The sequence below is a fragment of the Tupaia chinensis genome, unplaced genomic scaffold, assembly GCF_000334495.1.
Source record: "Tupaia chinensis unplaced genomic scaffold, TupChi_1.0 Scaffold000377_2, whole genome shotgun sequence".
NCBI lineage: Eukaryota > Metazoa > Chordata > Mammalia > Scandentia > Tupaiidae > Tupaia > Tupaia belangeri.
This window is the reverse complement of record NW_006159876.1, coordinates 341,719-369,141: the sequence shown is the minus strand read 5'-3', so window position 1 is coordinate 369,141 and position 27,423 is coordinate 341,719. Positions and strand designations below refer to the sequence as shown.

Genomic DNA, 27,423 nt, shown 5'->3' with positions numbered 1-27,423 from the left:
CCTCTGGACCCGGCATGGGGCGGGTGGGGCTGGCAGGGCTGGAGGAGCTGGGTGATGTGGTGACTGACGGTCTAGTAGCTGGGAGAAACCGCACACACCCGAAGCTTCACGAAGGGGCTGAGCACCGGCATGGATCTGCTCTGTGGGGTGCCCTGCGCAACCCTGGCACTGACCTTGGCATTCACTGACCTTGGGGGAGGAGTTTGTCGAGGACGAAGGTCCCCAGCCAGGGCAGCAGAACCAGGACAGGACTCTGTTGCCACGAAGTATCTTTTATGAAGCAGAGGGTCTCCGCTATCGGGGCTGGAAGGCCTTCTAGTTCCAGCACTGTTCTTGACCACCGGGCATCTTCCTAGCCCCAGAACCCCAGGGATGGGGCACTCGCTGTCCATCCAGGCAGCTTCCTCGTCCACCACCCACAGCCCTAACCACTAGGCAGGTCCTTCCCTGGCCCAGCTGCAGTGGTACAGGCTAGGGGGCCACTGCGTGATGCTGGGGCCAGGGGATTGTGGCGACAGGAGCCTGCCGAGTGTCTCTCTCTCTCAGTCAATAAATAAATAAACTTTTTTAAAAATTGCCAGAGGGAATTGTCGCGCTCACTGGAGAGAGACAGGAGGAGCAAGAGGGAAAGTGACCCCCCCCCCAATGGAGAATGGTCACACCACAATCCCTTCTCCTCAGTTCTCCTCTTGGGACTTTGTGTGGGCACACACACATGCACACACACACACACACCTGGCGTGATTTCCAAGCCGCCAAGTCTGGGACTCGAACCGTGGAGTCAGCTATGTGGGACCCTGCTGCCTTCACCTCCACACCACCTGCTGGCCCAAGTTTTTAAAAACTTTTTGAAAAAGAAAAACAAATCTTTCTTTCCTTTCAGGGAGCTCGAATGTGCCCCCAATGTCCTGCTTGCTAGCCCTGGAAGGTTAGAGAGCATGCGTGCCCTGCCCTTGTAGACCAGCGGGCGGCCGGGGGAACCCACCAGGACCTGGGCTGGGCTTTGGGGCAGAGGGCCGGATTCTCGGGTCACCCTTGAGTTCCCGTCAAGGTCCAAGCTGCCATCCAGTTGTTGCCTGGGCATGGCCTCCGCTCTGGGGAGAACAATGGGGAGTCCCCGTCCCCTGCTCACACACCCAACTCTGACCTTGGAATGCAGTCAGACCTTGGGAAGAGAGGGGGAGGGCACGCTTCTGGGGCCTGCTGAAGCCGTCCTTAGCCCGTGGTGTGTGCCGGCCCCGACCCGCCTCCAGGGCCATCCGGCCTTCTGTCCACCACCCTCTGGGACGAGCCCTCGGCACTAGAAGCCAGCCCCTTCCTGCCACCAGCCAGGCCAGGCACCTGCTCACACAGCCTCTGCCCCTGCGTCCTCACCCCACCAAAGGCAACAGATTCAGAGTGGACACTTGTTTTTATAAAGACTTCTTTACTAAATTTTATTTATCATCATTGTTTCCTTTTTAAACTTGGTACAGGGCACGTATGCTCGCCAGAGGGAGAGAGAAAAGGTGAAAGTGAGAGAAAGCAAGCTGCCCTGTCTGGGACTCGAACCCCAGTCAGCCATTTGGGAGTCCAGCACCTTAACTACCATGCCACCTGCTGGCCCCAGACTTTGATTATTTTATTATTATTATTATTACCAACCTGAATATACTCAGAGCTTTAGACCTAGCTCCTAAGGTCTATGGGGGATGCAGGAGTGACGTGGACGATGCCCGGAGGCAGCGTGAGGCAAGCCACTAGTACTGCCACGTGAGACGACAGTCTCCCAAATGTCCGTGCCACCTAAACTAGCAGGAGGCGGGAGTGTCCTAGAGGGAGAGGCAGAAGAGCGATCGCAGCAGATTCAGCGTGGAAACCTCCCACCGAATCCTAGCTCAGACTAAGTAAGGGAGCTGTGAGGACATGGAGCAGGATGGGGGCAGTCCGGCAGCCCTCTGGTTAAGGGAGCCAGGTCCCTCACGGCCACCTGCGCTTCAAGTCCTGCCCCGTGACCCCGTGACAACAGCAAAAACGAGGGGCCGGCAGGTGGTGTGGAGGTTAGGGCACTGGACTCCCACTTGGCTGACTGTGGTTCAAGTCCCGGATCTGATGGCTGGCTTTCTCATTTGCCCTCTCTCCCGCTCTGTCCCTCTCTAGTCAAATTAAATAAATAAAGTTAAATAATTCTTTAAAACAACAACAACAAAACACAGCTGAAGTAGTAAGGCAGCAGGTGTTATGATTTTTGAAGTTCCTCTCCAATACATCACAGCAGAAGGGTGGGGAGCAGCACTGGCCCTCGGGCCAGGCCTTTCCGGGTAGGAGTCAAGTGGGGAGCGGAGCCCTGTCTGCAGACTCCCGCTCAGCGCTCCACCACAAACACGGGCGCGTGGGCTCAGGGGGCAGAGCCACAGCCCAGCGACGTGGGGCCCTTCAGCAGCCAGGGCTGCCTGGCCTCCTGGCTGCAGCTCTGCCGTAGGCCCAGCAGAGAGAACCCCCAGTGGGATCCAGCCCCCACTTAGAGCTGCTGCAGGAGCCCCCCTGCTGAGAGCGAGCCCTGGAGAGCCACTGTCCTTGTCCCTGGGAAGCAGGCCCGCCCGGGGAACTGCTCCTGGAGGACGTGCCTGTGACCCTGCCTGGGGTGTGGTCCCACGTGACGCAGCACCCAGCCCTGATATGCCCACCAGGCTGCAGGGAGCGAGGCTGGGGAGGGAGTGTTCTAGAAGAGGGCAGGTGTGCCCAGCAGGAACCCTAGCCCATTACCGCTTCCCTGTCCCTGTGCCCCAAAGAGCGGGGAGCTGGGCCAGCAGAAGAGGGCAGGTGGTGGAGAGGAAGGGGAGGGTGGAAGAAGGGGTGAGGCTGGGTGGGAACAGACATGGGGACAGTGGCAGGCTGGGCGCTCTGGGGTAAGCGCCGTGTTGTGCAGATGGCTCAGGAGACCCGTTGGGCTGGTGGGCCTGATGCTGGGCACTTCCCGGCAGCCTGGCACTGGCTCCTCCCAGGCCCTCGGAAGTGGTGCGAATAATTAGCTGCCCGTGTAGAGGAGCAGGGGGAGGTGGCACAGAGAGGGCGAGTGGCTTGCCTGAGCACGCGGCGAGACTGCAGCAGAGCTGCGACTTGAGGTCAGGTCTACATGGCTCCTCCCGGATCCGTATTACCCTCCCGGTCCCAGGGCACAGGACGCGCTGCAGAGCAATGTCTGCTGGCAAGAGCACAGCACCGGGGCCTTGGTCGTTAGGTTGGCCCTACAGGCCATCCTGGGGCCCAGCCATGGCCGTGCGGGCTGGAGAGACCTCAGGGTCCTGCCCGCCCCCAGGAGCTTTCTCCATGCAGCCACGGGCTGTGAGGTGGCTCCCTGAGCCCTGGGTTCTGGTGGAGACAGAGCCGTATCCAACAGTCCCCCATGAGGCTGGGGTCCTTCAGGGAACACCTGCTGCCTGTCTGAGGCATCCAGCAGGGTCCCCAGGTCTCCAGGCCCCATCTGGCGGCCCAGGAAGAGCACGGTCTAGTCTTCAGTCTCGCCCGGAAGGCCTCGGTGTCACCTGCTGCGCCGCAGAGCGGAGACCTGATCCGAGAAGGAAAGGCCTGGAGCACAGTCTAGACCAGGAGGAGGGAGAGGTGCGGGCTGGCGTCCTGGGCGGTCAGAGCGAGGCTGGCCTGGAAAGCTGAGGTCAGGCTGCGTGGGGGGCAGAGAAGCAGGCCCGGACATGAGCAGCGGGGACCAGGAGACTGGAAGGGACAAGCGTGACGCCTCTCCTCTCCGCTGTGGGAACCGTGGGATCTCGAATGTTCTACCTAGGAGCCGTAGAGTGGTTCCCAGCATTCCCACTTCTGACTGGACCTGTGCCAGGCCCTCAAACCACCCACGCGAACATGCTCGGATATAGTTAGTATGTCTTTGATATTTCTTTGAACTGATTTGCTTTTCTAAACTGAGCTTTGTTAACGAGAGCATCTGAGTTCGTGAATTCCACGGATCCGGCTGCAAGTCCTACCTTCTCTCCTGCCCATCCACACGAACATGCGGAGACTAAAATGGAAACGTCTCTGTCCCACATAAAGGAACCTTGGGCAACCACACAGGACTCTCCTTTGGGATCTCTGGGTCTCCTGGTAGGAGCAGGCGCCCCAGATGGGAAGGGGTTGCTCCATGGAGCCATCAGCAGCGACCCACCGGGCTCCACTCCAGCTCTGCAGCGTCTCCCATGTCCTTGGCAGAACTCAGAGGGGAGGCAGTGGGGCAGGCGGGGTGGGGGCCCTGCTGGGACAGGGTGGCCTCTGAGACAGGAGGCCAGGGAGGGCCCAGGTCGGGCCTGGAGAACAGAGGAAGAGGTTTTGCCTGAAGGTGGTCTTCCCTGGGTTCTGAAAGAGGCCTTATTTAAATTGAATGGCAATTCAGGGGTTCAGTCCAATTCCCAGAGCTGCTTTGAGTCCGGGTGGCGTTGCCTCTTGTTCTTCCTCCCCTGGGGTTGAACGGGGGCCTCAGGCAGCAGGAGACTGGGCAGAAAGGGAAGGCAGAGGGGCCAGGCACTTCCAGGTCCCTGCTGTGTGCTGCCCTGTGGGGACAGATGGCAGAACCAGGCAGGACCAGCCACCTGGCTGGCTCTGACGCCCCCTGTAGGGCTTCCCCGGAGGAGATGCCATCCTGCGGTGAAGCCGGGCTCGTGGCAGCGCCCCCAGCGTCCTCTGCCCACTGGACCCCCATGCCCAGCCGGGCAGCTGCAGCAGGGGCTGGTGAAACGTCTCGCTGAGCGGTGAGAGTCTGTGTTGGTGGTGGGCAGGGAGCAGGCGGGGGCCCCCACTCTCTCTAGACAGGAGCTGTTAAACCTCACTGCGTTTCACTCCCCTGCCCCCCAGGATAGGCAAGGAAACTGGTTTAAAATGCTGATTTCTGAGCCTCATCCCCGTAATACTGGATTCGGTAGGTCTGGACTGAGACCCAGGAATCTGCATCTCTAATAAATGCCACAGGAGACTGAGAAACGCCCTCCAGCCCAGACGTTTTCCATATCGGTGGTCCGTGGGCCACTTACTGAGAAATCTAGCTGCGAAGGGCGGTCTGACACGAAGGTCTCAGACGTCCAGACAGGAGGCCCGCACTCGTGGCCTGCTCGGCTGTGTGGCCTTGGACGAAGCACTGAGCCTCTCTGTGCCTGATGACTGTGGCCAGGGTGGTGAGACCAGCCCCTTCCACATCTGGTTTCCACAACCTTGGCTTCCACCAGCAGCAGATGCAGCCAGGCTGTGCCAATCTGCAGAAGGGGGGAGGCGGCTCCCTAAAACGGAGGGCCGGCCAGGTGGCGGGGGAGTTAAGGGAGCACTGTGCATGGCCAGCCGTGCAGTTCGAATCCCAGACCAAGTAGCTTGGAAAAAACATGCTGGACACGTGTGCATGCATGCCCAAAAGAAGGAAAGAAGGGATTGTGGCATGCCAGGCCTCCTATGGGGCGATCTCTCTCACGCGTGTGCGCGCAAGTGCACTCCTCAAAGTCTTTAGCAAAACTAAGAAATGAAAGGTAATGGGGCCAGCAGGGCATGGCGATCAGAGGTGCTGGATTCCCACATGCTTGGCTGTGATTCAAGTCCTGGACCTGGTGGCTGACTTTCTCCCGTTCCTTTCCTTTTCTTTCCTTTCCTTTCCTTTTCTTTTCTTTTTTTTTAAATAATTATTTAATTTATTTATTCATTCATTTATTTTAATTTGACCAGAAAGAGACACCCTGGGGGCAGGGGAAGTGAGAAAGCAAGCCACCAGGTCCAGGACTCGAACCATGGTCAGCCATGTGGAAGTGTCCAGCACTTTAACCACGACACCACCTGCCGGTCCCTTTCCCTTTCTTTCTCTCTCTATGGTGAAATTAAACAATAATAATAACAAATGGAATTAAATAAATAACTCTTAATGAAACTAAAAAAAGAAAAATAACGAAGGGGAGCTGCCACAGGGTTCACCCCGTATTTGCTGTCTCACTTACTCCTGGCCAGTGACGCGAGGTGACCTGCAGTACCCGGGAGGGTACACCGAAGTCGCAGGCAGATCCCCGCTGTTCCACACCAGGCATCGGAGCGGTCCAGACTTGGTCCCAGCGGGGTCCTGGAACAGCGCCCTCGGATACTGAGGGCCGGCTGTACACAGCGCTCAGAGGCTTCCCAGGGGGCCATGGCTCAGGCACTGGAGAGAGTCGGGCCTCAGCGGACCATGTGGGTGGCTGGCTGCTTCCCTGGCACAGAGGGGCCGGCGTGTCCCGGGTCTGTGGCAGCCAGCCTGTCCGCCTGCACCCGGTGCTGGACTGTGGATGTCGGCACTTGGCGGTGTGCCTGTCGTCCGCACTGTCACATGGGCCATGTCCCGGTGGTGACAGGACCCTGCAGCCTTCCCGGAAGGTAGAAGGTGGGAGTGGCGCATGTACAGAGTCTCCTCCCCTGCCTGCGGGAGCCCGCTGTCTCCTCCCCTGCCTGCGGGAGCCCGCTGTCTCCTCCCCGGCAGCAGCTTTGGCCTCCTCACGGAGGACGGAGGACGTTGTTCGAGGTTCCTCCCACCGTGCTCCGTGGGGACAGGCGGCTCTGTACACTCCTTAACAGACCCTCCTTCCTCTCCCTCAAAGAAAGTACTGCTACTAGTAATAAAAGAATGGGATCTGGGCTGGCCCCATGGCACTGTGGTTGGGCACTGCCCCGAGGAAGCCAGATCCCTCATGGCGGTCGAGGGTTCGAGTCCCAGCCCAGGGCTTGAGGAATGTGCAGGGCACCGGTGCCAAGCTTCCCAGAGGGATGGAGAATTGGAGGAGAAAGGATTGCTGTGTGACCAGGCCTCTCTGGAGGAGGGGGGCTCACTTTCTCTCTCTCACACACACACACCCTCTGGCATTAAAACAGGAGAGGGGCTGGCAAGTGGCATAGTGGTTGGGTGCTGGACTCCCACATGAGTGACAGCTGTTCGAGTCCCAGACCTGGTGGCTTGCTTTCTCACCTTTTCTCTCTCTCTAGTCAAATTAAAAATAAGTAAATAATACTAACAAATAAAATTAAATCATTTTTATTTTAAAAAAAGGGGAGGACAGCTGGTGGTATGGGGGTTAAGGCGGCTGGATCCCACATGGCCGACTGTGTGGTTCAAGTCCTGGACCTGGTGGCTTGAGAACGCTCTGGGCGTGTGTGCCCCGAATCTCGAGAGGAGAGGAGAGGAGAGGTGGGATTACAGTGTGGCCATCCCCTGGGGGGTTGCCCTCTCACTTTCCCTCTCTCTCTCTCTTTATCTCTCTCTCTCCTGTGAGTTCGGGTGCCCTCTAGAAAATTTCAAAGGAAAAGAAAACAAATAAAAAGAGCCCAGGGCTGGGCGGATAGTGGCCTGCATCCTCAGAGACTCCTTCCGTGTGCCCCTTCCCGAGGGCGGGCACCAGGGCTTGCACCTCCTGCCTTCGGGGAGTCTCTTCTCCCACGCCCAGGCCCCGGTGAGGCGGTGCCCCCTTGACTCGTGCTCTCCTGCCCCACAGATGTCCTGGCGACCGCAGTACCGCAGCTCCAAGTTCCGGAATGTCTACGGGAAGGTGGCCAACCGGGAGCACTGCTTCGACGGGATCCCCATCACCAAGAATGTGCACGATAACCACTTCTGTGCCGTCAACGCCCGCTTCCTGGCCATCGTCACCGAGAGCGCGGGGGGCGGCTCCTTCCTGGTCATCCCCCTGGAGCAGGTAGGTGGCCTGTAACCCCGGTCCCGGTCAGCTCAGGGGCAGAGAGGGGCCCTCCCAGCCCACAGCAGGCCGCCGGCCTGTGTTCCTGCTGGGCTTCCCTCGCCACTGTCCACTCCCTGTCCGAGGCCCCGTGCCCTCGCCTGCCCTGGCGTTTTCCTGTGATGCGGCAGGATGTGCGAGGCCCGGGTCCAGGAGAGCTGAGAGTGTTCTGGAGCTCGCCCGTGCTGTGCACGTGGATGGCATGTCCCTCACTGTACACGGGGTCCTTTCCCCAAGGGATTGGAGCGCACCGGCCTCCAGACAGTGACCGCCACACTCACCCAGCTCCAAGCCTGCGCCCTGGGTGAGCTTCTGGTTGGAGCTGGAGGAGGTGAAGACTGAGCCATGGGTACAAGGAGCACCTGCAGACATGGCGCACTCGCTGCTCTCCCCCGAGGCCGGCACTCAGGTCCCTTCCCCTGCCCCCACCTCCCATGCAAGGACTTCCCTTATGTAGCTGTCCTGTGAACACAGCAGATTAATTCTGCAGAGCCTAGGTCATGAAATTTTTACGCTGTGGCTGTTCGGGCAGTGCCCCGGAGGCCCGTGGGAGGTCACGCGCCCAGGGAAAGTGCTGGCTGTCAGTCCTGCTTGTTTATGGCTGAGTTCTCCCTCTGCCCTGACTCATCCCAGCCCCACCCTCCTCATGCTCGTGCTCGGGGGAGGAGCAGGTCCCTGTGGAAGGAAGCCCTGGTTCTCTGCATTCGCCACCAGCTGGTGCTGGAGGATGGCGTTTTCCAGCCTCTCCTACCCACTGCGGGAGAAGCAGACCTGGAAAGGCTTAGCCAGATCCTCCCTTGCACTGACAGGGGTAGCTGCAGTGACACGGAGGACAGAGGCGATGCACAGAGGTCTGAGGAGCGGTGGACTTGGGGCCTAGCTCTGGGTTCTGCCCCTTGCCAGGAGTGGGCCCCCAGGCACGCCACCTGAGCTCTCCTCCCTTCATTTCCTGAAATGAAGAAGTGGGCTCAGCCTCTTCCTCTGCCTGCTTCCACCACGTTGGCATCAAGCGGGCCATGGACACGAGGCTGCTGTGAGCCGCACAGCACGTTCAAGGTGCCCGTCTCCTTCTGGGGAAAGTTGTCAGCTCTGCGCATCGAGCATCTTCCGCAGGTGCTCCAGTGCATGGGCCCACTGCAGCCTGAGCACACTCAGAAAGAGTCTGAGATGCAGCTCGCCCCCTCCGGAGCCAGATGGCCTCCCTTCGCTCTCTGCCTGGGGGATGAGCTCAGCCCCGCATGTCCGCAGGCCGCCAGGCTCCTGCAATGTGGAGGCTGCTTCTTCCTGGGGCTTGAGGCCCTTACAGACCTGCCACATCTCATCACGTCCTGCGAGGGCGACAGTCAGCGCCTCGCACCACAGCAGACGTGATGCCGGGCGGATTAAAGATCTAAATATTGGAAACAAAGAGGAAGAAGAAGAAAAGTTGCAAGTGTACTAGAGGAAAATGGAGAGCACTTTAAAATCATGCAGGTAGGAAAGGCTTCCTAAGCAAGACAAGAATCCCCCCAATCTCGAGGGAGATGATTTAATAGAATATATATATTTTTAAAGATAAAGTTTCTGTGCTACAATGAGACACTTAAACAAAATGAGAAGGATTGAGCCACATACCTGGAGACACTGTTTGCCATACCTAGCAGACTAAGGACTTGTGGCCAGAATATATAAAGTTGGAGAAAAATCAATAAGAAAAAGAACCCAGAAGAAAAATGAATAAACTGCCCATTGCCACAAGCAATTCATGGGAGACAAAGGAGAGCTTTGAACCTACTCACTGGGGGAGGTTTTTGAAAGTAGTAATCTTCAGTATTGGCAGAGGTGTGAGAGAGCAGGTGGCAGATACACTAGGAGAGAGGCGAGGCAGTTGGGCAGTACCCCTTAATATTTAAAGATGCAGGGCTGAACAGGGACACCATGGTAGAAGCAGTGCTCTGTGAGGCTGGCCCCCATGCAAACGTCCCAGGTTCGTGTCCAGAGGCTCTGAGTACGCCTGGCACCTGTGTGCCCAGGATCTGGGGCTGGCTGAGGCTGGGATGGATCATGGCATCAAGACCCGGCTGGAGGTGCTGTTTCTCACCTCTCTCATGTGTGTGCTGATGGGAGGATTTGAACTATATAAAATAGTTAATATTATTATATATATTATTGTTAATATATTATTTATTATATATTAGTTAATATATAATACAGTTTATATACGTATACATATATGTGTGTCTGTATGTGTGTGTATACACACTTTTTTGGAGAGGTTTTTTGCTATAGGGCGCGTGTGCTCGCCAGACAGACAGAGAGATAAAGTTTGCAGAATGTTTTTAGTGCTGTGTTTTTTTTGTTTTGTTTTTGTTTTTTGTTTTTTAAAAACAACAACAAAACACTTAAAAAATAATTTTAACAGAAATAAAATTTCTCTGCCGAATTGCTTACAAGTGTCTAAACTCTTCCTCTCAATTTCTGCAGTGGTATCAGGAATTACTGTTAGTAATACTGGTCTAGAATATGAATGGATTTTGTAAACACTTCTTGGACAGCATGAAAAAAAGTATTCTTTACCGAGTAGAAGTCTCTGTGTATGGAAATGTGTTTTCCTTTTAAAATATTTATTGATTTATTCATTTTTGCCATAGGGCTCCTGCACTTGACAGCTAGAGACAGAGAGAAGGAGAGTGAGAGATCACCTCCCCTCCCCGGGGGGTAGCCACGTTGCAGTCCCTTTTCTTCCATTCTCCTCCTGGGGTTTCTGGCATGCATACACACACCACACACACACACACACACACACACACACACACACACACACCTGGTATGATCTTCAAGCCACCGAGTCCAGGACTTGAACCATGCAGTTGGCCATGTGGGAATCCAGCACCTTAACCACCACACCACTTACTGGCCCCAGAAACATGTGACATATATGTATTTACACACGTATATCCGAGTGACACAGTTTTCGACTTCATTTGTTCCCGCTCTGTGAGATACCTTTGGTTTAACCTGAATCCCAGACTGAAAGCGATGGCTCACGCTACCAGCCGGTGTCTTCGATCTCTCATTTCAGTTTTCACTGTAAATAAGCACTCTGCAGCTTGTGCATGTTTGTAGTAGTGAAAAACTGGAAATAGCCTGCAGGGAGGAGCCGATAAACAGATCAGGGGCCGGCTGCACGGGGAGGCCATTCACTGACGCTGACGGTGTAAAGCAGTTGCCCAGACGTGAGGGCTCAGGCTGACTTGACGTTCTCCTTCTTTTAGTTTATTTATGCATTTCTTCTGAGAGAGAGAGATGCAGAGAGAGACATGGCACCCCAGCACCTCCGTCCACCCCCAGCCTTGGCCAGCCTAGATCCGGGCACTTGTGATGCCCCACGTGTACAGAGAGGACTTCCTGGGTGGCCTCGGCATCACGGAGCACTGTGTTCTCACTGCGCCACTGTGATTGACCACTTTACACTTTTGAAGTTATCGAGGAGTGGGGCCAGCAAGTGGCATGGTGGTTAAGGTGCTGGACTCCCACGTGACTGACCACAACTTGGGGCCTAGACCCAGCAGTTTGAAAATCACACCAGGCACATGTATGTGGCTGCCCAAAATCCTGAGAGGGGGATGGAGGAGAAGGGATTGCAGTGTGGCCATCCCCCCAGGGGAAGATTTATCACTTGCTGTCACTCTCTCTCTGTCTCTCCAGCAAGTACATGTGCCATATAGCAAAATCTCTCGAAAAAATTATTCAGGATAAAGAACTCATGTTTATATGAGTTGTAGCTATCAATATCCAGCAGATTCAAAATCAAAATGAAAGAATTTTTAAGTGGGTACTTATTAGCTCACTTAACAATAATAAGCACATTTCATGTTTTTCTAAACAAAACAAACAAAAAAACAAAAAAAAACTTTTATGAAAAATAACTGTATTTTCCAAAACAATGAAAATGAATGAGAAGAATGACATTCTTTTACTCTTTTGGAGAGGTTTATTTATTTATTTATTTATTTTCACTATAGGGCGCGTGTGCTCACCAGACAGACAGAGAGAGACATAGAGACAGAAAGGGAGAAATCACCCCCCAGGGGGGATGGTCACGCTGCAATCCCTTCTCCTCCATTCTCCTCTCGAGATCTTGGGCACGCACGCACATGCGCCCGGCGTGAGTTTTAAGCCACCGGGTCCGGGACGTGAACCGCGGTCGACTACGTGGGAGTCCAGCGACATAGCCATTACGCTAACTGCTGGTTCCCGACATTCTTTTACTCTTGTGCACATCTCTTTTCTATTAGTCTGGCTTAGGAGACAATGGCTGGATTTGCATATCACACATCACACAGCCTCAGGAACACTGCACCGTGTACTCATGAGAAAATGAGAGAGGGGGCCGGCAGGCAGTGTGGAGATTAAGGTGGCTGGGTCCCACATGTCTGACTACATGGTTCGAGTCCCAGACTTGTGGCTTGAAAATCATCCCAAGCATGTGTGTGCGCATGCCCAAAATCCCAACAGGAAGAGATTGTTACATGGCCATTCCCTGTGAGGGATGCTTTCTCACTTCCTCCCTCTCTATCTGTATATCTCTGTCCCTGTTTCTCTCTCTCTGGCGAGTACCTGTGCTCTATAGCAGGTTTCCCAAACCCGGGGCCATGTTCCTGTCAGTGGCCTCTCAGGAGCCAGGCTGCACCACGGGAGGTGAGGGCAGGTGAGCAAGTGAGGCTTCATCTGTAGGTGCAGCTGCTCCCCATTGCTCACGTCACCGCTTAAGCTCCACCTCCTGTCGGTGGCATCAGATGCTCATAGGCGTGGACTATTGTTGTGTGATTAGTTCATTATATATATATATATTTTTTGGAGAGGTTTTCACTATAGGGCGTGTGCGCTTGCCAGACAGACAGAGAGAGACAGAGACAGAAAGCGAGAAATCACCCCCAGGGGGGATGGCCACGCCACAATCCCTTCTCCTCCATTCTCCTCTCGGGATCTTGGGCACGCACACACATGCGCCCGGCGTGAGTTTTAAGCCACCAGGTCCAGGACACGAACTGCGGTTGACTACATGGGAGTCCAGCGACATAGCCATTATGCTAACTGCTGGTCGCTACTTCATTATATGTTATAATGGAATAATAACAGAAATACCGTGCACAGAAAATGTAATGCACTTGAATTGCCCCAGTCATTCCTCCCATACCCAAACCCGGTCCATGGAAAAATTGCTATGAAACCAGTCTCTGATGCTAAAAGGCTGGGAACCACTGCCTCATAAAAAGTTTAAAAAAAAAAAAAAAGTGAGAGATGACAAGTAATGTCTTAGTATTATTATGAAAATAGTTGAAACCTGCCAGAGACTTCCTAAAAAGGCGTTAGGGATCTCAAGGGGTCCCCAGACCACAATGAAAACCACCAATGCAGAAAATATTTGAGAGAAAAGTATTTATGACATACAGTTAATGGGGGGGTGATACTGTATATAATTAATCACATTAAAAATGCCTATCAGGTGGCAGGGTGGTTAGGGAGCTGGCTCTCCACAGGCTTGAAAATGACCCTGGGCACACGCGCATGTGTGCCCAGCATCCTGAGGGGAATGGAGGAGGCTGTGGCATGGCCGTCCAGACGTGATTTTTCACTTTCCCTCTGTCTGTCTCTCCGTCTTTCTCTGGTGGGCACATGTGCCCTGTGGAAGAAGAACAAGTCTGTCTAACCATCTGTCTAGAAGCTAGAAGAGACGGGAAGGATGCCTACCCATGTCTCCAGGTTCTGGGATCATGAGTGCTCTTTCACTTTCATTCTCTCCCTAGGTATGTTTTCTACATTTTTACAATGCACATTTAAATCCTGTACTTTAGGTCGGTGTGAAGAGGGCGCTCCCACGGTTTCAGAGACCCTCCAGGCAGGAAGAGACACCACCCAGAGTGTTCCTCGGGGCACCCAGAGGGACCCCAGCAGCCCTCCCAGGGTCCACTATGCATGTTGCAAACGCTCCTCCCAGAGTGACTTCTGAATATGAGGTCACTGAGGAAAACTGAGATAAGCAGGCCAGCCCATGGCTTGGTCTGAGTGGCTGACTCTCACATGGCCAACCATGTGGTTCAAATCCTGAACCCAGTAGTTTGAGAAACATGCCAGGTGTGTGTGTGTGTGTGTGTGTGTGTGTGTGCCCAAAATCCCAAAAGGAGACGGGATTGTGGTGTGGCCATGCCCCTGGGAGGTGATTTCTCACTTTCCACCTTTTTCTGTCTCTGTCTTGGGGAGTGCATATGCCCTCTAGCCAAAAAAAAAAAAAAAAGGCAAATTTAAATTTAAGCATTAAAGCTGTGACCTCAGGATGGCACTTTGTCCGTGCACTAGGTGGCTCCAGATTACTGTCCTGGTGACTGGCCACCCAGGGAAGTCCGCTCTGGTAGTGTTACCTGCATTTCCCCCTCTGCCGTCAGGGCTCTTCTCCTTCCTCGTTTGCTTCTCTGAGTTAGAGCCAGAGAGACGAGACTTGTCTGGGACCCTCCGTCCCTACCCTGAGGCCAGGCTTCCAGTTTCTCCCCCTTGGGTCTGCTTCCCTCCAGGTCAGCTTGCTTGAGCTTCGACATGTGCACTGTGCCTTGGTGAGTTCTAGCCAAGCCTGCCTTCACGGAGCTCTCAGTGGGGAGCAAGCCTCAGCTGGAAAAGAGCCGGCTCCACCCTGTGCCTGCACTGGGGGAAACAGACTGAGCTCAGGGCAGGCGGGGGCTGCCAGGGAAACCAGCTCCAATGATTTCCTCCCGCCACTCACGGTGCCGGGGAACAGATGAGTCCCGTGGCCGGCGGGTGTCGCCGGAGTGGGTAGCCGCCCGGACTGCTCTTGTGCGGCCGCTCTGTGAAGGCCCAGCCTGTTCTTCCCTAGTTAACATTCAGCCCCAGCGCCTCTCCAAGTGTGATGCTAAGCTGCAGATGGGGGAAGCAATCAGCACCCTGATTGCCGGGCACAGCTGGAGCGGCCTTATGAATATTCCAGAACACGGGCACTGAGCCCACTCCTGATTACCCGCTGGGGCCGCCCCAGGTGTACCGCCCCTTCTCCTGCCCGGGAGCTGGCCACCAGGGGACCAGGCTGCACCTTCGCCTTCCTGGTGCTTCACCTGCACCTGGCAGGAAGGAAGGAGACCCGGCCTGGCCGCCAGGAATCGGGGTCCCCTGTAACCCAGCCGTGCTCCACCCGGCTGCACACACTCAGTCGCCCGAGCTGAACTTTGAGGTTCCCGGGTGCCCGCTCCGTTAGGGACCACACCTTCAGCCCCTTGGTTCACGTAGTTACTCTCTCTGGCTCACAGAGGAAGAGGCAGGCTCAGAGAAGTCAAGCCACTTCTCCAGGATTGCCAGCACAAGTCGCAGAGAGAAAGTCAGTGCGGGGCCTCGCAGCCATGAGCCTGCCTGCCCAGGAGGGCTGTGTTGTCACTTCTGCCTCACGAATGTCCCCGCGGGTCTCTGTGTCTCCTTAGACGCTCTCTCACCGGGGACTTCCCTGGGCTCCTCGGACTTGCCAGGCCTCCCCTCCATCTCTTCTGAAACCACGCGCGGGTGGTTCCTGGGCTCCATGCAGGCAGGCGCTGACTTGCCCTCGGAGGGGTGAAGTGAAGACTGGGTCGGCAGGGAGCCCCAGCGGAGGGGCTGGGAGAGGCAGCTGTCCTGGGCAGGACTGGACCACTGGCACCTGCCAGGCCCCGGGTACTCGGGTAACACAGGCCTGGTCTCTGGGACCCCTTCGGGGATGGCTTCTCATGGAGGGGCTGGGAAGGTGGGATGTCCTGAGAGGCCAGGCCCAGGTCCTGCGGGGGAAACCAGCCCCACTCTGAGACACCGGAGCTCTGAGTCCGTGCATCTTCCGGGCCCCTGCTACAGGTCAGCCTGCTACAAGTGGGGCGCTACTGCATTCTCCAGAGTGCGGCCCGGGGGCTTTGTGCTTGGACTCAGCCGCACGCATTGAGGGTCACTAGCAGATCTGCTATAAAGCAGCTGGCCAGTCCTGGGCTCAGTCCCTAGGTGCAGGTCATCCCTCAGCTCCCCCACCCCGGCCAGTCTCAGCCCCATCTTGGAACATCCCCCCAGCAGGTGGCGTAATGGTTACGTCGCTGGACTCCCACGTGGTTGACCACGGTTTGCATACTGAACCCAGTGGCTTAAAACACACTAGGTACATGTGCGCTTGTCCCCGATATCCCAAGAGAATGGAGGAGCTGGGATTGTGGCATGGCCATCCCCCCGGGGGATGATTTCTTGTTCTCTGTCTCTCTGATGCACACACATGCCCAATAGCAAACAATCTCTCTAAAATAAAGAAGAACGTGCCACCTGGTCTTCAGCACTGGGCAGTGCGCTGTTCCCCCACCCCAGTCAGCACGGCCTCCGTGGCTCCTTCCCCCGTCTCTGGTCTGTGAGCCGGACTGGGCAGTGGCACTGGTTCTGTCCAGCCCCATCCTGCAGAGTGGGTGGCAGAGCTGCCCTGAGGCCCCTGGAATCAGAGCCACACCCACGCAGTGTCAGCGGAGAACTGCTCCCTGGAGGGGAGGAGCGGGGATGACTGGGACGGACGGGGACAGACGGGGACTCAGAGCTCCACTCTGGAGCATGCAGACCCCGCTCGGCTCTCAGCCTTGTCACCAGGTGCTGTGTGGCTCGGTGAGTCACTTGCCCTTCCTGTGCCCCTGCTTCCCCTTCTACAGATGGGGTGGGACCACAGGAGCTCACATTCCAACCCATTTTATTCTGATAGTCCTCGCTGTGTGGGGGACGAGGCTGTGTGGGGTTGGCTGCCCTTGGAGCTCTGGGAGTGGGAACAGGGGTGGCTCACAGTCCGGTCTCAGCTGGGGACTGAGTCCTGCCCCCCCCATCCCCCCAGCAGGGGGTCTCTCTGTGCTGGCCCTGACAGCCCCTCCCCTCCAGGCCTGGAGAAGGAAGGGGTGCCTGTAGGGCTGCTCAGACCGAAGAGGGCAGCCTCCCCCTTAAAGCCCTTAGGACAGTGTAGCCAGACCCAGCTGACCTCAGCCGGAGGAAAACCTCAGGCTGGAGGACCAGTGCGTTCAAGGCTTAGTATTACACTGCCGGGGTGGGGAGCCACCAGGTGGCCTGGATCCCACATGACCGACTGCACCACTCGAGTTCCAGGCAGGCAACTTGGAAATCACATGTGCTTGTGTGAGAGGAGAGCGGAGAAGGGATTGGGGTTTGGCCATCCCCCCGCCCCCCGCCCCCGGGAAGTGATTTCTCACTTTCCTTCTCTCTGTCTCTCTCTGTCCTTCTCTCTGGCTAGCCCATGCACCATTTAGCAAAAGTTCCAAAAGTAATCATCCTCATTAGGAATGAGGGGAAGGACTCGGGGGTCTGAGGGCCGTGGTAAACACAGCCGTCCTTGGCCACCCGAAGCCCCTTCTTGTCCCCCAGGTCTGTGACCCCCACCATCACAGTCAGCACCGAGCTCCTCACACTTGGCTGCTCCCTAAGAAGCCAGATCCGAACTGCAACCTCGCCACTGCTCCCCCTGCAGCGAGGCCTCCCCTCTCTGGGGACTTTGGGAGTCTTTTCCAAATCCACTTTTCAGATCTTTCCTCAGCCGTTCTTTGTTCCTGGCTCTGCCTGGCTCTGCCTTCCACTCGGTGCAATTTGCATCTCAAAGCCCTGACAGCCGAGTGTACTGTAAGTGACTTGGGGTGCTCAGAAGAGGGAGCAGTCACCAGTTATTCCATTTGTCTGCGCCCCCGGATTGACAGCCTGGCTTGGTGTTTTTCCCTTTTTTGGAAGAATGGCTGCTTATTTTTGAGAACAGTGAAGATGAGCCTTTCAGCAGAAATGGAAGTCTTGTTCTTTGTTTTATTTCAAGGTTGTAAAATGGGTTTTCTCTGGATTTGGGGACTGGGGGCCGAGGTGCACCCAGCCTGGCTGGTGGGTATCGTGGGAGGTGGAAGAATCCATCCCCCTGCCTTAGGCCGGGCCTCAGGGGAGCGTCTCCCCGGTTCCTCTCCTCCCCTGCTGAGCCTGAGAGGCTGGGAGAAGCACCTGGGTCACTAAGACTCAGCAAGCTTGGGCCATGGCCCTAACAGCCCAGAGACGCTGGCCTGGACCCTGAGTCGGCTTGCTAATCTGCTTTGACTGCTCCCCATTGTCCCCCCATACCTTTGGAAGTCTTCGTTTCACCCCTGGTTGTGGAACATAGGCATGTCACCCCTGTGTGCCTCAGTTTCCCCCACGTGACAAAGGCGGTGCTCTTGTTTCCGGCGGTACTGAACCAGGCACGTAGCACGCCCCCCGGCCCACGGTGTGCTCAGTGAGCAGCAGCTGTGGTGACCCCAGGGACCTTCTCCCACCCCCACCGTCCCTGGGCCACTCAGACTCAGCAAGAGTCCCTGAGCTTTGGGGTGTCAGAGCCTGCAGCCTTGACTTCCCAGCCCCCCAAAGGGAAGTGTACCCACAACCCAGTCATTGTGCCCAAGAGGGAATGGGGCTGGTGCTGCAGGGTCCCCAGGGAGGCTGAGTGCCTGGAGTGGGAGGCTGGAGGCGCCTGCTTGAAGCCTGGTGGTGCCCTCTAAAGCCAGCCCGCCTGCCTCTCTGCAGCTAGGCTGCCTGCCGGGGAGGCCTGGAATGCGCTGGCTCAGGTCAGTGCATGGGCCAAGTTTGCGATTCTGTGTTCTGTGTTCTGGGGGCAAGTCCTGGATCCCGGGGAAGCTCCTCACCCGAGGTTGCCCACCATGCCTGATGGCCCCTGGCCACCTTCTGGGAATCCCTGTACTCAGTCACTTCCCAGAGTCCGAAACCTACCTACTAAGGTGTTGATTTCCTCCAGTTTTTGCTATAAGTCACATGTGCTCGGGGGTTGCGGAAGGAGTGTGAAATCACCCCCCAGAGAGGATGGCCATGCTGCAATTCCTTCTCCTTCATTCTCCTCTCAGGATTCTGGGCACACACGCATATGTGTCCGGCATGGTTTTAAACCACCACCAGGTCCAGGACTTGAACTGTGCTGTCGACCATGTGAGATCCAGCCCTTAACCACCATGCCATCTGCTGGCCCGACAATGGCTTTTCTTGACCAAGGGCCAAGGTTAGGATGAGACTTAAGGAGACGACATTCTTGGGGCTTGAAGCAATGTGTGGCCTGCCGTGGAATTTCATCGGAAGGGGCGCCTCCCTCAGGGCAGCCTCTCCGCCAGTCCTGCTGAGCCTGAGCCTATAGCTTTGAGGTCCCCCCTCTTGTGCCACGGGGGTCCAGCAGCTGGAGGTGACCTGGCTCCAAACAGCATCCCTGGGGGGCCCCCACCACTGGCCCCTCTCGGGGCAGCTCCAGAACAGTGCCTGCCTGTTAGCTGCCTGAGAAACTCCAGGCCTGACTCAGGCCTCAGGCAGGTTCCCAGACCCCATCCCAAGGCTCGCAAGGGCCACCTCGACTGGAGAGAGGGGTGGGGAGAAGGGCTGGTCACGCATTCACAGCTTCCTAGCACAGGTGGGCTCTGTGGCCTCACAGTACGCAGCAGCACAGTACCTCTCCTCTGTCTCCCCGTCTGTCCCTTAGCCAAGACCTCTGTTCTATCGCCGCGGCCTGTGCCTGCTTCCCCGTGCGTCCAGGTGAGCACAGGGGACGTGAGAGTTAGAGTCCTGCGTGGATGGGTGAGAGCACTGAGGCCCAGCAGGGCAGGGGGCTTGGTCAAGGTACACAGCTGTCAGTGTCCCACGCGTCAGTCCATCTGCACAGCGAACACCTCAGGACTTCATGCCCCAGCCCCATCCTCACTGAGAAGCACCCAGGCAGAATAGCCCCTCAGGGACTTGATCTCAGAGGTGCATCTACCCAGACAGGCAGGCGGTCTGCCCAGAGATTGGGCACACAGGGTCTGGCATCCAGTGACCTGAGTTCAAATCCCGGCTCACCACTTACTTGCCCTGTGCTTTAGACAAGTTGTCTAATTGGTCGTGCTTCAGTTTCAAGATGGGAGAAATGCAAATCCCAACTCCAAAGCCATCCCCAGAATTCAGTGAGGTGTCCCACAAACTCCGGGCGGCGCCTGACCCGGGTGGCCTTTTCAGTGCATGTCCTCGCCATGCCCGTCCTCTCCCGGGGACTCTGCCTCAGTCTCACGGGATCACCGACACAGTTCGGAAGTCTGCCAGCCTCCGTGGGCTTTCATTTTTATTTTTATCAGCAGAGGGCACATGTGCTTGCCAGAGTGAGAGAGAGAGAGAGAGAGAAAGCACCCTCCAGTCGCACCATAATCTTTTTTCCTCCGTTTCTCCACCCAGTCAGGATTTCGTGTGACTGGCATGTGTCGTCAGCCTCCAGAGCTGGGATTTGAACCATAATCGGCCATGTAAGAGCCAACTCCAATGTACAGGGCTTACTCTCTGTGCTATAAGAGCAGCCCCAGGGGCCAGCAGGTGGCATGATGGTAAAGTGCTGGGCTCCTATGTGAACAACCATGGTTAGAGCCCTGGACCGGCAGCTTGGAAATCCAGGCTGGAGAGGAGAATGGAGAAGGGATTGCGGCTTGGGCGTCCCCCCGCGGGGTGGTTTCTCACGCTCTCTCTATCTGGCGAGCACATACACCCTGTGGTAAAAAAGGAAAAAAAAAAAAAAAGGAGCCCCCAATTTTAGTTTTTAATAATGAAAACTTTTGTTCAAATAAGACAGATTCTTAATATTTAGGGGGAAGCAGGCACAGACACCTTTAGCAGTCTAGAAATGTCCATGGACCTCTTCATAGATAAAGTTTTTTTAAAGAGGTTTTTGCCATAGGTAGGGCACGTGCACTCACCAGAGAGACAGAGACAGTGAAAGAGAAAGCAAGAAACCACCCCCGCCCCCCAAGGGGGAATGGCCACACCGCAGTCCCTTCTCCATTCTCCTCCTGGGATTTTGGGCACACACGCATACGTGCGTGGCGTGATTTTTAAGCCATCAGGTCCAGGACTGTAACCACAGCCGGCCACGTGGGAGTCCAGCGACATACCACTGCAAAGTTTATACGTACAGAAATAAACAGGGTTCTACGGGGAGCTAGTTATGGTGAAGTACGGTCGCCAACACACATACTAGCAGTGTGTTAGGGCAGTCTAAGTGCTTTCACGTTAGTGCGCTAAACAACGTGGCCAGAAATAGGGCCTGCTAACCACTCCTGACTGCAGAGTGGTGACGAGCAGAAATTATATTTTGAGATAGCAGTAGCAGATGTGATTTGAAAAATGCCCATGAAAAAGATAAAGAAAAGGGAAAATATCTGTGATAGCTATTGATGTAGGCTATAGGTCCATTTCATCAGTTACGGGCTCGCTAATCCTCTTAGGACTTTTTACATTTCTACACAAGAAAATGAACTTCCAATTAGAGACTAGTAGAAATATAGATACAGTTTTTCTCCTACCCAAACTCACCGGCCTTCTTAAGGGGCCTGGACACCTACTCTGGAAGGACAAGCAGGAGAGCAGAGGCATGGTGGTTATGTCGCTGGACTCCCTCATGGCCCACCACAGTTCAAGTCTCAGACCCAGTGGCTTGAAACTCAGGCTGGATGCATGTGCGTGCAGGCCCAAGATCCCGGGAGGAGAATGCAGAAGGGATTGTGGTGTGGCCATCCCCCAGGGGTGAGTTCTCACTTCCTCTCTCACTGTCTCTGTCTATCTCTCTCTCCAGTAAGCTCAGACAAAAATCTCTAAACAAACTAACAATAGGACGAGCAGAACTGCTCTCCCCAGCTGGGAGGAGGCAGTGCATGGATGCAGACCCCTTCCCCGGGGAGCTCCCCAAAGCCCTGGGCGTTGTCGGTCGTCAGGGTGCCTGCCTTCTCTGCCTGGTTCTTTGTGACCTGGGCCAAGTCCCTTTGCCTTTCTGGGCCTCAGTTTCCCCACCTGTAAAGCGAGAACTTGGACCCGTTGTCCTGTGAGGTCTTGCCAGCTCCGACATTCTGGGAGTCTGCGTTGCCCTGCCCTGGAGACAAAGCCCCAGAGACTGGGTCTGTGAGCCTGGAGCAGGGAGAGGAACAGCTGGGGCCAGGCTGGCCGGCTCCCAATTGTTCCAGGGAGAAGGAGGAGGACGATGAGATGCGTGGTGCTCTCCAAAGTGACAGCTGGGTGAGCCTGGCTGGGGGCCTCCTCCTCGCCTGCCATCTGTGTCTCCTTCCTGCCTTCGGCCGGCAGGGCGCTGGTGGGGGTGGCCGATGGGGCTGAGGCCAGACAGCAACCTGGGTGGAAGGGGTAGGGGCTGGCCACAAATAAATAAATAAATAAATAAATAAAAACAGGGAAGAGCCTGGCTGCAGACTCTCTGCAGCTTAACTCTTTCCACTGGCCTTTCCCACCTGGTCTTACACAGCTCTGGGGAGAAAAAGATGCAGCCCTAGGTCCAGAGAGGCTGCTTAGTGCACCGTGACCTTGGGCAAGTTACCTAGCCTCTCCGAGCTCCGCTCTCTTCCTCTGTCCATCAGACTTCGTCCCTAAGACCCACCTTTCAGGACTGGGACAAGTATGACCACTGAGAGGGGCAGCTAGAGTACTCCAGCACAGGGCTGATAGCTGCAGGCACTTCCCAGCCCATTCAGAGAGGGTTTGTCCCTGGGACCATGAAGTGGTCAGAATGTGACTTGAGACCTGCTGCACTGGGGCACAGGGTCCTGAAGCTCTCACATCCCCAGACCCGGGGCTTTGCAGCCAGCTCCCACTCTCCCCGCCGAATTGCTCTCCCCAGCCAATATCCGCATACAGAAACCTGCCCGTCTAGAGAAACTGCTCTGGAAGTTGTGAGTTCCAGCAGGGCAAGACCCTCACACCAGTAAACTTCAAAAGCTCAGGACTTGCCCTGAGGTCTGCCTCAGGCCTCGCTCCCAGTTACTCGGTTCCTCCACTAGGAGGCGAACTGGTGTTACCAGTTTCTGCGGCGTCTTTTCCGTGTGTGCGTGCGCGCGCACACGCGCTTGTGCAGGCATGCATGTACGCGCACATGTGTGGTGTCTTTAAAAAGTTCATGGAAATGCCTATTATAAAAAATCGAGTCGATTTCAATGTTTTTATACCAAAGTGAACTCACACTTCTCTTTCTTCATGGCCCACCCCACGTCCCCTGAGTGTGTGTGTGTGTGTGTGTGTGTGTGTGTGCATATCTTTTCACGGTAATCATGCATCTGGGGCTCTTCCCATATCAAATAGCGTCTCCTTGTCCGTTTCGCAGCTCCACGTACTACGCTGTGTGGGGGGCCCACCCCTCTGCAGAGCCACACTTTGGTTACCGATAAGCATTTAGACCATTTCCAACGTCGCCTGTCACAGACGGTGCTGCGGAGAATATTCACGGGCACGCCTTATTTCATAAGTGTGCAGGGTAGAATCCATCTGTGAAATCGAGTGGACAGCCAGGCACACAGGGGAATTTTTTTCGTCTCTTCCTGACGTAGGGGAAGGCAAAGGCTGCTTAGCGGGACACGGGAAACAGTAGCTATGAAACAACTGACAAGTGGACCTTGATCAAAATGAACAGCTTGGATCATCGAAATGTTAAAGTAAAGGGCAGGGGCCAGCAGGCAGCGTGGTGACTAAGGTGCTGGACTCCAACATGGCTGACCGCAGTTTGAGTCCAAGATCCAGTGGCTTGAAAAATCACACTGAACGTGTGTGCATGCGTGCCCAAAATTGTGAGAGGAGAATGGAGGAGAATGGAGGAGAAGGGACTGTGGCGTGGCCATCCCCCCAGGAGGAGATTTCTCATATTCTCTCTCTCTGTCTCTCTCCATCAATTGGATGCACCCTATGCCAAAAAAAAAAAAAAAAAGAAAAAAGAAAAAAAAGAAAGAAAAGAAAGTAAGGGGCTGATCTGGTAGCCTAGTGGATAAGGGAGCCAAATCACACACACGTGGTCAGCTGTGGTTCAAATCTCAGCCCTGGTGGTTTGAAAGGCATTCTGGGTACATGTGGGTGCATGCCCCAGATCCCAACAGGATAGAGAGGGGATTGCGGCATGCCATGCTCCATTTTCGGGGGTGTTGTCTCTCTCTCTCTCTCGTGAGTTCATGTGCCTCCTAGTATTACAAAGAAGAGCTAAAGGACCCAGCTGTGGTGGCACAAGCAGAAGGGCACTGCACTCGGGAGCTAAGACCACTTGGGAGACCCAGATCCAATTCCAGGTCCAACCTAAATAGGCTGGGCTTGGTGCTGTGTGCTGCTAGTCCTGGCTGGCTGGGAGGCTGGGACAGGAGGATCAGGACATGGAGAGACACTGTTAAAAATTCTGCTGTCAGGACCAGCAGTTGGCGTAATAGCTATGTTGCTAGACTCCCATGTAGTTGACCACAGTTCGAATCCCAGACCCAGTGGCTTAAACTCATGCCGGGCGCGTGTGTGCATGTGCTCAAGATCTCGAGAGGAGAATGGAGGAGAAGGGATTGCGGCGTGACCATCCCCCCAGGGGTGGCTTTTTTGCTTCCTGTCTCTCTGTCTCTCTCTGTCTTTCTGGCAAGCACACACGCCCTGTAGCAAAAAACATTCTCCAAAAAATAAATAAATAAGTAAATTACTGCTCCCTCCCTGCCTCTCTCAGTCCTTCCTTCCCTTCTCTCTGATGATAGAAACAAGGGAAAAGGCTCGCCAGGAGGCACGACTTGCATTGCATTCATCTGACAAAAGGCTGCTCTGGCCGGGCCAGACCGTGATGGGCATGGCACACGAGCTGGTACCCGCCGCCTGCACACCCATGAGCAGGTGCTGCCTCCTCAGTTACTTACATGTGTAATTCTGCTATGGGGCACGTGTGCTTGCCAGAGGGATGGAGAGAAAGTGAGAAAGCACCCTCCCAGGGGATGGCCACACCACAATCCTTTCTCCTCCATCTCTTCTCAGGATTTTGGGCACATGTGTGCATGCACCCAGCGTGGTTTTCTTTCTTTTTATAAAACTATTTTTAAAATATTTTATTTATTTCATTTTTTTCATTCATATATTTACATTTGATGAGAGAGAGAGAGAGAGAGGAAGTGGGAAAGCAAGCTGCCAGGCAGGTCTGAGACTCGAATCGTGGTCAACCTTGTGGGAGTGCCCAGCACCTTACCCACCAAGCCACCTGCTGGCCCAGTTGTTCCAATTTATACTCCCAACAGCAATTCATGACAGTGACCATTTTCCCACACCTCTGACAGCACAGGGTATTATAGTGTTTTTATTTGCTTACTCTTACATAAAACTAATATCTCACTACATCTGTAAGTCTTCCATGTGGAGTAAGGTTGATGCAGCATTTTCTTTTAACTCACTGGGCATTTGCATGTATTTCCTTGTAAATTAAGGTACTCAATTTTTCTCTAAGGGCTACTTATCTTCTTCTTAACAATTTATAAGAGCTGTTGGCGGATGAGCAAGATTAACTGCCTGTTCTAGTTTGTTTTTTTTTTTTAATCACATTTACTGTTCCTTTTCACTTTTGACCCATCTATAAAAACTGCTGATGCTAGATATTTCTTTTTTGTTTTATTTATTTACTAGTTTGCCATAGGGCATATGCATTCGCTGGAGAGAGACAGAGAGGGGAAGTGAGAAATGACCTCTCAGGGGAATGGCCACGCTACCTTCCCTTCTTATTCTCCTCTTGGAATTTGGGCTACACATACATACACACGCACCCAGCATGTTTTTCAAGACCCCAGGTCCAGAACCATGCTATTGTCATGTGGGATCCAGCTGCTGGCCGCCACATGGCTGGCCACCAAATCTAAATATTCTACTTCTACCTAACTGGTTGTCTGTAAACAATCTTTTTATTAGCAGGAAGCTGTCTTTTTTTTTTTTGAGAGAGAGAGAGAGAGAGAGAGATTTTTGCTATAGGTGCTCACCAGAGAGACAGAGAAACCGAAAGTGAGAAATCACTGCTTGGGGGAATGACCACACTGCAGTCCCTTCTCCTCCACTGTCCTCTTGGGATTTTGGGCACACATACACACACACCCAGTGTGAGTTTTAAACCACCGGGTCCGGGACTTGAACTGAGGTTGACTGCGTGGGAGTTCAGCAATGTAACCATTATGCCACCAGCTGGCATAATTTTTTTAGTTTAATTTTATTTATTATTATTATTTACTTTTTTTTTTTTTTTGCTATATGGCACGTGTGCTACTCAGAGAGCGAGGAAAGCAAACTTCTGAGTCCAGGATTTGAACTGTGGTTGGCTATATGGGAGTACAACACCTTAACCACTACACCACCTGCTAGCCCCCTTCCCCCCGCCCCCATCAAGGACTGCCTTAAGCCCTGACGCCACCCTTGGGAGGATCTCTTCAGTAAGTTCAGATTTCTTTCTGAAGCTTGGGGACCTAAAACATGGCTACCTGAGAAATAGTCCGCTGCTCTCAGAGAAGGTGGGGCCAGAAGGCTGAGACTGGCACTGGGATGGCTCCTCTTACTATGCGCTCCCCTAGCCCAGGGCCATGTCCATTCCTGTTATGCAAAGCTTCGCAATTTCTTTTCTTTTTTCTTTTTTTTTTTCCCCTTGAGAAGTTTTCACTATAGGGCGCCTGCGCTCGCCAGAAAAACAGAGAGATAGAAAGCGAGAAATCACCCCCAGGGAGATGGCTACGCCACAATCCTTTCTCCTCCATTCTCCTCTCAGGATCTTGGGCATGCACGCACACATACCTGGTGTGAGTTTAAGCCACCGGGTCCAGGACTCGAACCACGGTCGGCTACATGGGAGTCCAGCAACATACCCATTACACCAACTGCTGGTCCCAACATCGCAATCTCTTTCAGGGAACATGTCCCACCCATGGGCCAGGACACCTATCACCCTCTATGTACCCACTTCCCCTCTCTGCCCTGGCCAGAGAGAGGGTCTGAGGTTCTGTTAAGAAACTTATCCAGGACCAGCAGTTAGCATAATGGCTATGTCGCTGGACTCCCATGTAGTCAACTGCGGTTTGAGTCCCGGACCTGGTGGCTTAAAGTCATGCCGGGCGCATGTGTGTGCATGCCCAAAATCACAAGAGGACAATGGAGGAGAAGGGATTGCGGCATGGCCATCCCCCCTGGGGGGTGATTTCTCACTTTCTGTCTCTCTGTCTCTGTCTTTCTGGCAAGCACACGTGCCCTATAGCAAAAACCTCTCCGAAGGAAAAAAAAAAAAGAAAGAAAGAAAAAGAAAAGAAAAAAGAAACTTATCCATTTAGGCCAGTAGGTGGACTGTGAGGTTTGACTGAAAAACACACCAGATGTGTATGCATGCATGCCCGAAATCTGAAGAGGAGAACAGAGACGGGATTGCAGTGTGGCCATCCCCCTGGTGGGTGATTTCTCACTTTCTCTCCTCTCTCACTGTCGCTCTCTCTCTGTCTCTCCAGTGAGCTTACATGCCCTATGACAAAAACCTTAAAAAATAACTAAATAAATCGATACCACCTTTGTAAAAGCCATTTTTAAATCCACTACAAAATCATATTTTTAAATGCAAGCCTGTTAACCTAGCATTTTCATTTATAAGAATTTATCCTTTAAGAACCTCAAAAATGTATGCAAAGACTCAGCTAGAGGCTAATCACAACCTTGTAGAGTATTAGAAGTGATAAACCACAGGAACCAGCAGTTAGCGTAATGGCTATGTCGCTGGACTCCCACGCAGTCGACCGTGGTTCACGTCCCAGACTCGGTGGCTTAGAACTCAGGCTGGGTGCATGTGCGTGCGTGCCCAAGATCCCGAGAGGAGAATGGAGGAGAAGGGATTGTGGCATGACCATCA

General features: G+C 54.4%; 1 protein-coding gene across 1 annotated transcript in view; it reads left to right on the top strand.

The window, feature by feature from the left end:
- Positions 1–7,470: 7,470 nt before the first annotated feature.
- The window catches only part of CORO2B (coronin 2B), a 72,782-nt gene continuing 52,829 nt past the window's right edge, over positions 7,471–27,423 (top strand). The window contains exon 1 of the mRNA XM_006153470.2: positions 7,471–7,676. Coding sequence (XP_006153532.1) covers positions 7,476–7,676 — 201 coding nt within the window. The 5' untranslated portion in view covers positions 7,471–7,475. The remainder of the gene's footprint in view (positions 7,677–27,423) is intronic.